Source organism: Bombina bombina, chromosome 2, assembly GCF_027579735.1.
Source record: "Bombina bombina isolate aBomBom1 chromosome 2, aBomBom1.pri, whole genome shotgun sequence".
NCBI classification, from domain to species: Eukaryota; Metazoa; Chordata; class Amphibia; order Anura; family Bombinatoridae; genus Bombina; species Bombina bombina.
The window spans coordinates 170,265,327-170,277,633 of NC_069500.1; the positions used below are offsets into that span (position 1 = coordinate 170,265,327).

At 38.5% G+C, this 12,307-nt stretch overlaps 1 protein-coding gene across 1 annotated transcript in view; it reads right to left on the reverse strand.

Annotated features, from left to right (window-relative positions):
- Window positions 1-3,184: 3,184 nt before the first annotated feature.
- The window catches only part of LOC128646891 (leukemia inhibitory factor receptor), an 82,336-nt gene continuing 73,213 nt past the window's right edge, over window positions 3,185-12,307 (reverse strand). The window contains exon 8 of the mRNA XM_053699698.1: window positions 3,185-3,580. Within this exon, the coding sequence (XP_053555673.1) occupies window positions 3,200-3,580 (381 nt within the window). The 3' untranslated portion in view covers window positions 3,185-3,199. The remainder of the gene's footprint in view (window positions 3,581-12,307) is intronic.

A 12,307-nucleotide genomic window follows, 5' to 3' on the forward strand; every position in this document is an offset into this window, starting at 1 on the left:
CCCACAAACCCTGCTGTTAGTAATTGATAACAAATAGTACTATGAATCTAGCTTACTAGTGGCTATGATATATGTTAAAGTGTTCAGAGCGTTAAGTATATGGAATACGTTATCTGTGTGTTTGAGCATAATTAAATACCTATTCTGATCTATATAATATGATATCTGCGAAATCCTTTTTAAAGTTACAAATTAGGAAAGGAACGACATTAAGATAAAACCAGAAAAATAATATACAAAGTATGAGCTATACAATTGGCAGGCATATGAAGGCTTACAGGCCCATGTCTCAAATAGTACTACTGTCATTAGGGACCCATACGTCCATATCAGGGGCCTATCCAAAGTATTAGTTAGGAGCAGAGGTTGAAGGGAATTGGAGGAAGTCCAGAATTATGAGGCAATCCTCTCTATATGCCATCTGCTAACTTTATTTACCCAATACCTACCGCCAAGTATTTGTACGGATATAGGGAACCTCCTGGTTGTGTCGGCAAACGCAGTTGTACTCTGCTCACAGTTATGTTCTGTAGGGTATTTGCCTCGTGACATGGAGACGTCGCATGTATGAAGGTATCGTCAGGCCGCTGAAGTATGCAGTGGAGACCTAAAGGGCATAATCCACATTCTATGGCAAAGAAGTCCTCAGATACTTCCTCCTCGATTGTGTTATGCTGCGTAGTTGCTTGTTTAATATAGAGGGGCAGGCCGACAAACTTATCTGTCATCTGGAGCTCAAACTTCTTTAAGTTAGTAATGATAGCAAAATATACCTCCTCATTCACTTCCATTTTCTCTGGCCGCCGCCTTACATAGCTAACTGTCCGGAATAGCGATCTTGGTTACACAAACCTTTCAAAATCAGTATCTATTGGTAGAGCAATAATTCCCTATAAAGTATTGGTGTGATGTAGACTTGTGATCATTATATTCTTGCAGATAATTGGTGGATTATCCAAATTATATCAGGAGCATTTGCTTTTTGCGACTATTTATGGCCGCTATCCGGACACGACCCCATACAAGTTTTTTTAATTGGCAGCTGAGCATTAAAGGGACACTGAACCCAAATTTTTTCTTTCGTGATTCAGATAGAGCATGCAATTTTAAGCAGCTTTCTAATTTACTCCTATAATCAAATTTTCTTCATTTTCTTGGATCTTTATTTGAAAAGCAAGAATGTAAGTTTAGATGCCGGCCCATTTTTGGTGAACAACCTGGGTTGTTCTTGCTGATTGGTGGATAAATTCACCCACCAATAAACTAGTGCTGTCCAGGGACTGAACCAAAAATTGTCTGGCTCCTTAGCTTAGATGCCTTCTTTTTCAAATAAAGATAGCAAGAGAACAAAGAAAAATTGATAATAGGAGTAAATTAGTTACTTAAAATTGCATGCTCTAATTGAATCACAAAAGAAAAAATTTGGGTTCAGTGTTCCTTTATTTACAAACTATTTAAAAAACTTGAATAACATCCCGTCCTCGAGTGTTTTGCTGTCATGTTGTGAAAAAAGCATTCTAATAAAAATGATTAGTTTTGAAGTGTCTGCTGATCATCAAATTGCAATGTAAAGCAAACACATTTGTTGGTATCTTTGATCCAATGATCTGCCAGATCTTCTGCCGTGTAACTGTGTTTCTTGACAGCTGAACATCCTTAAAAGCAGGAACTATTTCAGATTTATTTTTAGAATCCTCAATGTTTCTGTTGTCTGTAAAAGTTTTTTAGTTCTTTGCAAGTATATGGCTAGCCTGTAAAGATGCAATTGTTGCTGCCTTTAGTTTTGTATTGGGCCTTGTAAAAATCAACTGCCGTGCAGTAAGGTAAGTTTTCAGTTCTTTAACTTTAATCTTTCATAGCTCACTTTTAACAGGAAAATTTGAATCATAATTCTTGTGTAGAGTTTAAAAATGCCTCTCTACATTTCCTTTCTTGGGCAGCGTGACACTTAGTTGGCGGATTAGACAAACACATTATAATAATAAAAAAATACATTTCACACTCAACATGGAAATTAAAGATTTTTGGTTTCTTACTGACCTCAATTAAAGGGACATTACAGCCAAAATTTGAATCCACATGGAGGCATTTCAGATTTGAATAGAAGAATGTTTGTAATATACATGTATTAGCAAAAATGCTTCTTATTAAAGCTATAGCTGTTTCAAAAGTGTATTTAAGTATGCACTGTGCACCAGCATTTTAAACACAGCACTTGCTCAGAGAGCCTAAGGTGCTTGTACAATCTGGTAATGACTCTATTTGTTAATTGCTGACATGATACAAGCCCCACTGGTGCTCTGAGCAGCTGCAGTATTTAAGATGCTGGTACACTGAGAATATCTAGCTATACTTCACATGCACAGAAAAATTATAACACTAAAACAGTGATACCTTTTACTAGAAGCATTTTTGACAGTACATGTATATTGCAAATATGCTTCTATTCAAAGATATGATTCATCTATGTGCATTTACATTTTGACTGGAATGGCCCTTTAAGTGCTATGAATATAGACCAAATATATTTTTTGAACTTGAACCCAAAGCTAGGACCCCCTACTTAACTTCTGGCCACTATTTGGTGTCAGATGGAAGGACAGCCAGGCTAAGTAGTAGCCAGGCTAAGTAGTACTGGAAGTAGCAATTCAAGGATTAAGTCAGGCAGGCAGGGTCAACACCAATTAAGCAGCAGAAGTACCAAGTCATGATCCAAAAATAAATAACAGGACTAAGCAAAAAAATGAATCATTAACCAGATCTGGCAATGCAGTAGAACTTCAGCAAATAGTAGAGACGTCAAAAGGCAAAGGCAAATTCAGACGTTCCTCTTCTGGGCTCCTCTTCTTACTGCTCTCCGCAGCAGACTGGTTCACTGCTATTTTTCCCTTTTTTTTATAGGGCTTTCTGACAGTTACTTTCTTACTATTGACTCATTTCAAAAATTCAGACAATAGGCAAAAAGTTTATCCAAAAAGATGAATTTCAAATAAGGAAATTTTAAAGATAGAAAAATAACAACGAAGATCCAGTCTTCTGTGGGCTAGAGCAAGAGGTGGAGCCTCAGTAGAGAGGATAACAAGCTGTAGTGAATGAGGATACCGCGTATAGTCTTATTACTGTATAGCCATAGCGCCCTAGTATTGAGATTTTATATCTAAGATACAGCATATATGGAATAATCTTTTGCTTATACTGGCTATTTATTTAAAATCACATTGTCTTTAATATAATCATGTAAAGCCATTGTGCATGGAGGATTGCACTGAACGTCATTATTCCTTTGTTCCCCATGACTGGATGGTTGCAGCATATTTTTCATCATATTCTGCATAAAGTTCATATTACTGTAATCAATTATCACCATTGCATTTTGTACTTTGGACTCTTGATTTCCACAAGGATCCACAACATTTGTGGTGTTTGATTTCTTGATCAGAGATATATCGTCTTCACTAACTTCACTAGATTCAGCTAATGGGACGTACACGCTCTGTACCTCTTCAGTAACTTCCAAGTGAGATGTATCACCACTGAAGTCTTCTTTGGATACTAATAAAAGTGTAGGCATAAGTTCATTCTGCAGATGAAATAAACTATTAATGGGAATCTTTGTTTTACCTTTAACAAAAAGCATGATCAAACATAAAAACATAGGATTTAGAAAGCAGATAAGAACCAGAAGTCAAGTGTTCCTATGTGCCTTTCTTTAGTATAATCTTAAAGGGACAGTGTACACCAATTTTCATATAACATGCATATTATAGACACTACTATAAAGAAGAATATGTACAGATACTGATCTAAAAATCCAGTATAAAACCTTTTAAAAACTTACTTAGAAGTTCCCATTTTAGCGCTGTTGATGAGGATAGGCTGGGACACCCTGTGAAAGGGGCATAGGAAACAAGGAAGAGCAGACACTGCCCCATTCCCTCTTCCCTGCATATGAAAAGTCAGATAACATAAACAGGAGCCAGCAGGAGTCTGTAAACCAACGTATACATCTGACACTTAGGAGTCACAATGTTATTAAAAAATAAGCAAAATTAGACATTGTTACAAAAACTCTCCCAGATTGGCTATATAAATGGATTATCTACAAAACACTAATGCAAAGAAAAATTTAGTATACAATGTCCCTTTAATTCTTAGGATAGTCTTTTTATATGTCCAAAACATTGTTTGATCCCTTTCTTTATTGACCTAAAGAGAATATAAAAATAATAACTTGTCATGCAAAATGTATTTCTGCTTTATTATATATTAATTATATAAATGTGTATATATATATATTATATATATTGGACATAATGGTTAAAATTGGTTAGATATTAAACTCTAAGGGGCCCATTTATCAAGCTCCGAACGGAGCGTGTGGGCCACTGTTTCTGGCGAGTCTTCAGACTCGCCAGAAACACAAGTTATGAAGCAGCGGTCTAAAGACCGCTGCTCCATAACCCTGTCCGCCTGCTCTGAGCAGGCTTATAGAAATCACCGGAAATCAACCCGATCGAGTACGATCGGGTTGATTGACACCCCCTGCTGGCGACCGATTGGCTGCAAGTCAGCAGGGGTGGCGTTGCACCAGCAGCTCTTGTGAGCTGCTGGTGCAATGTTAAATGCGGAGAGCGTATTGCTCTCCACATTTAGCAAGGTGTTGCAGACCTGATACGCACTGTCGGATCAGGTCCGCAACACCTTTGATAAATAGGGGCCTAATACCTGGATCAATACCTGTAGCAGTTGAAGCAGCAAACAATAACAGACACACACAGCAGTTACAGATGCAAATTCAACATATAGTGATACAGATAAAAACATTAATGTGGTTACATAAGCTCAGTCCAGTGGCAAACAAGATAAATGAAACATGAGGTACTGTAATATCAAAAAGCAGAAGTAAACTGTTACAGATTGTAAGACAAAAGTCCATCAAGCAAAGTATGGTAATACATGGGTATCAGGCAGTACGAAGTTAAATGGTAGCAATTTCCTGTATACACAGTCTTGTAAACAAGTAAGATTATACATAAAAGTAGCATGAATTTAAACTGTAGCAATTTCCAAACTTCACTATCAGAAGAAACATATATTTGTTCCTTTGGAATGAACACTTGGAAAAGTTCATGGTGGGAATCCAAGTACTTGGAAAGCTATTCACCTTCTACAAAGAGAATTGTGGTGACTTGAACTTTCTAAATTTGTTGTACATTACATCTCCTGTCTGGTTTGTACTGATAGTAAATTTCTTCACCAACGTCTTACGATCCACAATCTAAATGACAGATAATATCCTTTAGTTTGAGGAACATAAGCAGAACAATATCTCTGCCAACACTCAATAAGGCCCATATCTTGTCCCCCTAGCCTTCACTTACTAAGTGAGAGCTCCTCTTCTCAGATGGGCATGGACAGATATATACCACTCCTTTTTACACCTTTTATCATAGGATTGAGAGAGCTGGGGTCCTCTTCTCAGTACCAATGTGATGGAGGCCTTAGGTTATTGTTTCCCACCTAAGAGGCTGATCTTTGGTCTGCTTTGGGCTCTGGTTCTCCCTTGGTTAAGGAGACAGCATTAACCCCTTTATGGTTGAGTCAGGGCAGGCAGCGCACCCAGGAAGTGCATGCCTGTTTGAGTTACTGTGCCCCAGGTAGACTTGGAGCCAGTGGCAGGGACCTTCTCTGCTGGGAATCTAGAAGCGCTTCCGACTTTATCCATTAAGTCCTCACAGCTAGTTTGGAATTGTCCATAGCACACCAAAGATTGTTTTTTCTGAAGGCTGTCATTTTTTTGCAGAATGGAAAGAGAACTTCTGTGCCTGTGGGTGTCCAGAATATTCAGCCTTCATTATTCCTGAAAGAAAGGTATGTGCCTTTTTGGTTTCCATGGCCATTTACTTATTGCTTTACCTTTTTCTTTTTACATTTGGTAAAGTCCTTTTTCCCTTTCTTTCTGCATTTTTTCTTGCAGCTCTGTGTTTAAGAAATGTGTACTATGTAACACAGCAGCATAGGAAAACATAAAATGCATGTCATACCTGCATAGGACAAGTTTTTTGAGTCAAATTTATTAAGAAGCCAAGTGTGTTAGAAATTGAAGTACACAAGAGGTTCTGTGTGTGTAGCGCTCGGTTCACTCCCAACGTGATTGCTGCAGGGGGTGGAGAAACAAATCCTCCTGTCGGCTCAATGGAGAGTGGGTGCAAATATGGAAAGTCCTGTTATGCGGCCCCAAATTAAGTCTGCCAACTTAAAAGTAAATGCAAATTGATCCAGTAGAGAGGCGCACCACAGAGACAATCACTCCAAAATAAAAGTAACTGTTAGTTTATTTCGGCACATCGTTAAAAGCATATAACAGGGCACACAGGCCCAACAGGCTCACAGGTAAAAACACAACACAGGTGTGTCAGATAGTTACGCAGACATGTTTCGTGAGCATGCTCACTTGTTCACTGCATATGGGACTAATCTGACACACCTTTACTTATACCACAGATTTAAAGACACAGTATAGATTTTAAAGTGGTACAAGTTAACATTGGACTCTAAATAGTATACTTTTATTTCTTAATACTTTAAATAAATGGAGAGATTGATAAATCAAAAATTGTCTTATAGCTATCCTTTAACCATATAAATGGTAAAAGTTAAGACATATACAGGCCCATTTATCAAGCTCCGTATGGAGCTTGAAGGGCCGTGTTTCTGGCGAGTCTTCAGACTCGCCAGAAACACAAGTTATGAAGCAGCGGTCTAAAGACCGCTGCTTCATAACCCTGTCCGCCTGCTCTGAGCAGGCGGACAGGAACCGCCGGAAATCAACCCGATCGAATACGATCGGGTTGATTGACAGCTCCCTGCTGGCGGCCGATTGGCCGCGAGTCAGCAGGGGGCGGCGTTGCACCAGCAGCTCTTGTGAGCTGCTGGTGCAATGTTAAATGTGGAGAGCGTATTGCTCTCCGCATTTAGCGAGGTCTTGCGGACCTGATCCGCAGTGTCGGATCAGGTCCGCAAGCCCTTTGATAAATGGGCCCCATAGTGCTTAAGTTGCAATTATTGCATTGCAACAATTTTAAACAATTACAAGTATATAAACCTTTCATATGTATTGTTTTAATACTGTCAAGTGTTGAAAAGGCAATATTTGCAACAATATGCAGATTTATGACTATAAAGCACTATATATGTCATTAAGACTATATTGACTTTGTTTCACTAAAAATAGTACATATGGAGAAAACAACCTTTTTTTAAATTTTTAATTTTTAACGCTTTAAGAATGAGAAACAGATAGAGAAAATAGATATGCATATATCCTATAGATATGTGGGGAGGGCAAGTTTTTTGACAAATATGTGATCACATGCAAAGAAGAAATGCAGTTGTTTAAGTAAACAAATCAAGGTCCCTTCTCATGTTTAGACCTTGGGGGTTACTTGTCTTTAGTGAGAAGATCCAATAGACTTCTCGTTTGTTTAGTTTGTCTTCCCTGTTGCCCCCTCTTCTCCAGTGGGGTACATGATCAATCCCTTGTAAGGTTAAACTTGACATATCAGAATCATGTAGACTTTTAAAGTGTCTGGAGATAGGAGTGTCAGATTTTTCATCTTTCCCAGACCGTAAGTGTTCTAAAAACCTATCTTTGATGGGACGCTTCGTTTTACCTACATACTGACAACTGCAAATTCTGCATGTCAGGAGATAGACCACGTGAGTGGTCTTGCAATTAATGAAAAAAATTATCTTATGTTCATTCTGTGTTGTACTGGAGTGAAACGTGTCACCCTCTTGTACATGTTCACAAGTTGTGCAGTCTTTTCTTCTGCATTTGTAGAAACCTTTCTTTCCTTTTAACCAATTGGTATTATTTTTGTTCATCATATCAGAAGGTGATAGATGATTGGCTAGGGTTTTGCCTCTCTTGGGTATGAAATTAATTCCCTGCTGTACTATTTCTTTCAGAATAGGGTCTGTGTATAAAATGGGAACACTTTCCCTTATTATATCACAGATTTTGTAATAGTCAGTACTATAGGTAGTTATGAATTTTGGTGTAGTAGACAAAGATTGCTTGTTTTCTTTCTCTCTGTACTTTAGGAAATTTTCTCTGGGTATATCCTTTATACTTTCTTTGGCGGCATCTAGTATGTTATCAGTGTAGCCTCTCTGCTTTAGTCTGTTAGTGATTATTGAGCTGTTTTCCTCATATTGTTCTTCATTTGTACAGTTCCTTTTTGCCCTAATGTACTCTCCCTTTGGGATGCCCCTTAGTACATGTGTGGGATGGCAAGATTTAAATGACAGAAGAGTATTGCCTGCAGTAGGCTTTCTGTAAAGGCTAGTTTCTATTTTATTCTCAATCACATTGGCAGAGATCTTTAAGTCTAGAAAGTTGATAGTTTCTGCATTATTCTCTCCTACAAACCTAATTCCATCAGCATTATGATTCATAAATTCACAAAAGGAAACTGCTTCTGATTCACTTCCTTCAAATACAAAAAACAGGTCATCAATGTACCTATAGAAATGCTTTATCTTATTTCTGAAAGGATTTCTCTCTCCAAAGACGTGGAACAGCTCCCACCACCCCATAAAGAGATTGGCATATGATGGGGCAAACTTTGCCCCCATAGCTGTTCCACGTCTTTGGAGAAAGAACTAAATGCCAAACATAAAAAAATTATGCGTAAGGAGATACTCTATAGCTCTTAAAACAAAGCTCTTAGTAGGCGAATCATAATTACTGTATGTATCAAGGAAAAATTCTATGGCAGTCATACCTTTATTGTTTTGTATACAGGTGTATAGAGAGGTGACATCCACCACTAAAAATCTGAAATTGGGTTCCCATCTCACTTTGTCCAGTTTATTTAGAATATAAGTTGTATCTTGTATATAAGTTAAGAGTCCTCTGACCAGAGGTTGTAAAAAAGTGTCAATCAGATCACTCAAAGGTTCATTTAGGGAACCAATCCCTGCAATAATGGGACGTCATGGTGGACACACAGGATCTTTGTGTATTTTTGGAAAATAATGGAAGATAGGGGCAACCGGATGAGAGGGTATGAGTGCATCTTTAGTTGAAGCACTAATTATATTATTATGTTTAGCAAACAGAACAATACCCACTAATTCATTTTTGTATAACTTTGTGGGATTAGTCTGAAGTTTGCTGTATACCTCTTTGTCATCCAGTTGCCTCTTAGCCTCCATTATGTAATCTGTTTTGTTGAGAATAACTACATTTCCTCCTTTGTCTGAGGGTCTGATGAGGATTGAATCATTTTCAGATAAACTTTTCAATGCCTGTTTTTCATTAGCTGTTAGATTAGACATATTTTTACTTTTCTTTGAATTTTTTTCACTGAGCACAGTTAGTTTTTCCTCTATTGTTTTCTGAAAAATGTCTAGCGCTTTTGGACGGGCATGTACAGGGTAAAAGGAGCTTTTCTTCTTTACATGATCACACCTCACCCCTGATTCTTTAGAAATATCATTATTGTATGTATCACCCTCCCCAATCAATTCATTTAAGTCATTTATGGTACACATTTCAGAAAAAGAAAAAAGATTATCAGAAATTTCATGTTCTGTTACTCTTTTGGTCTCAGTTTTGTTTGACTCCTGCTCACTCATCCCATAAAAGTGTTTCTGTAGAGTGAGTTTACGTACATATCGGTTCACATCTAACACAGTTTCAAATAAGTTGAAGTGTGCGGAGGGAACAAAATTGAGACCTTTGGATAAGAGAGAAATTTGGGTTTTACTTAAAGAAACAGTAGATAGATTTATGACATTTAAATTCAAGTCTGTTGTTTCTGTCCCTGTGATCTTGTCACATATTTCTTGTTGAAGGACTTGCCCCTGTATCCCTGGTTGCCCCGACCGGTCATATTGGGCTTTATTTTTGTTTTTCTTGTTGTTACTTTTGCCTCTTCTACCTCTGTGGGTTTTTTTCTTGCTGTTCCTGCAATTGTACCTTCCCCGTTTTTTGACTTCTCACTGGTACCTTCTTCTGGCTCTAGTTCTTGTAGTGAATGAAATGTTTCTGTAGCACACTCTTCTGTGTGCCCTGTTATATGCTTTTAACGATGTGCCGAAATAAACTAACAGTTACTTTTATAATGTGTTAGAAATTGAACCTGCACCTGTGTTTGAAGATTCTCGGCTAGATTACAAGTGGACCACTTAATATCGCTTTCGCTTTACAAGTTGAGCGCAATGTGAATGCAAGCTTGCGTTGGCATTGCTAGGAAGCATTGCGCTCATGAGATAGCGCTTCCATTACCTCGAATGGGTGCCTCGTTCTCATTTAGTGAGACACAGCATGAGAACCTAGCGCAGCGAAAGGGGTAGGTAGCACAGCGATGGGCAGCATTTTTAAATATATATGTATATGACTATTTACATATATATTATTCTGACTCAGATAGTTGTAATAATGATCTATCCCTTGCTGAGACCTCTATGCCTGGCCTGTATAAGAAGATACAATCACTGCAGACAGTCTTTGTCAGATAGCTGAACTCACCAATACTTTGTCAATCCACAAAGTTGCTTTATTCTGAATATCAGGTTACAGCAGATAATGAATACAGCAGATGAATGAATGGTTAAAGTATTTTGCGGTCAAAAGATGATACTGATCGTAGCTTGCAATGTATTAACATGAGTGCTTGTTACATGAGGCTGTTAGCTGCAGCCATGACACAGGAAAAACATCATAAAACTACAAGGGCGGAGTAATACACAAAAAGGAAATGCATAATAAGGTCAGGGGTAAGATACTGGAAAAACAGGAGCATTACCAAAAAGTGTCAGTAGATGGCAGTACAGAACAAACACAGGGAAACAATGGCATAAAATATATGATTTCTTAACTATAACAACATGAACATAACAGAGGCTATGTAATATTCTATGCCTCATTGAGGCAGCACACTCCCCGTCTGGCATAATTAATGTCACTATTTAAATCATAACGGAAGTTATGCATAACAGTGTAATTTGCAGAGAAGTCTTGAAGACCTGAAAGATATAAGGAGAACATACATATAATGCAAGAACAACTATAATATAAACTTCAAGTTGTGTCAATTAAAGTTCAAGATACTTCCTTCTTGAAGTCACAGGAAGAATCCAACAGCATACATAAGTAGGCTCAGTCTCCAAAGGGCAAGAGCAAGATAAGTTCCGTGATCGGTCTGATGAAAGTTTTTATAGTCCCTTGTCTTGCAACTTTCACCTCCACCTTACGCACCTTTCCCTCATCACTAGGAATGCTCTTTACAATCAGTCCCATGGGCCATTCGATTCTTTCAGCTTGCTGGTCCTTGAGGAGAACTAGATCTCCAACCTTGATGTTGGGGTTCAGACGTTGCCATTTCCTGTGTCCTTGCAGAGTAGAGAGATACTCCATCTTCCAACGATTCCAGAAGCAGTTGGCAAGGTGTTGTACTCGCTTCCACTGATTGTAGCACAGATTTCCTGTTTTAAAGTCTCCAGGGGGAACAGGAACAGACCCAAGCTTCTGGGTAAGAAGAGTAGCTGGAGAAAGGAGAGTTGGGGCCTCTGGATCTACAGAAACTGGAACAAGTGGTCTTGAATTGATTATGGCAGATGCTTCTGCCAGGAAGGTGGTTAGAATCTCATGGGTGAGTCTTGTGGATTTCAAGTCCATAAGCATGGAGTCCAGTATTTTACGTGTGATGCCTATGATTCTCTCCCAGGAGTCACCCATATGGGAAGAATGAGGAGTATTGAAAATCCATGTACAGCCCTTTTTAGCTAAAAGTTCTTGAATTGGCCTAGAGTTGAGATGTAGCTCTCAACAGGCTCCAATGAAATTAGTTCCACAGTCAGATCTTAATGTTTTGACTGGTCCTCTGATGGCAAGGAATCGCCTTAGAGCATTTATGAAACTTGAGGCATCCATATATTCTATTACTTCAATGTGTACTGCACGCACACTCATGCAAGTGAACAGCACTGCCCATCGTTTGCTATTTGCTTGGCCACCGGAGTCGAACACTACCCTGATTTGTTTTGGCTTACATGGATGATACACTCCGAAGAAAGGCAGGTATCAGCACTCTTGTAGTCTTAGAAGTGGTGGAGCTGGCTCGGAATGATCATTGTCAAATAATGGGTTCAGGTTAGCTGTAGGACTATTTTTTGGAATGCCCCTCTTGTCACGGATACATTTACTTTCTGAGCCAAAGACATCCTGTTGTACACTGTGTATTATGAACAGTTCACTTTCAGCAATATCCTTTGCAGAAAGAAACCTTTGGCACAC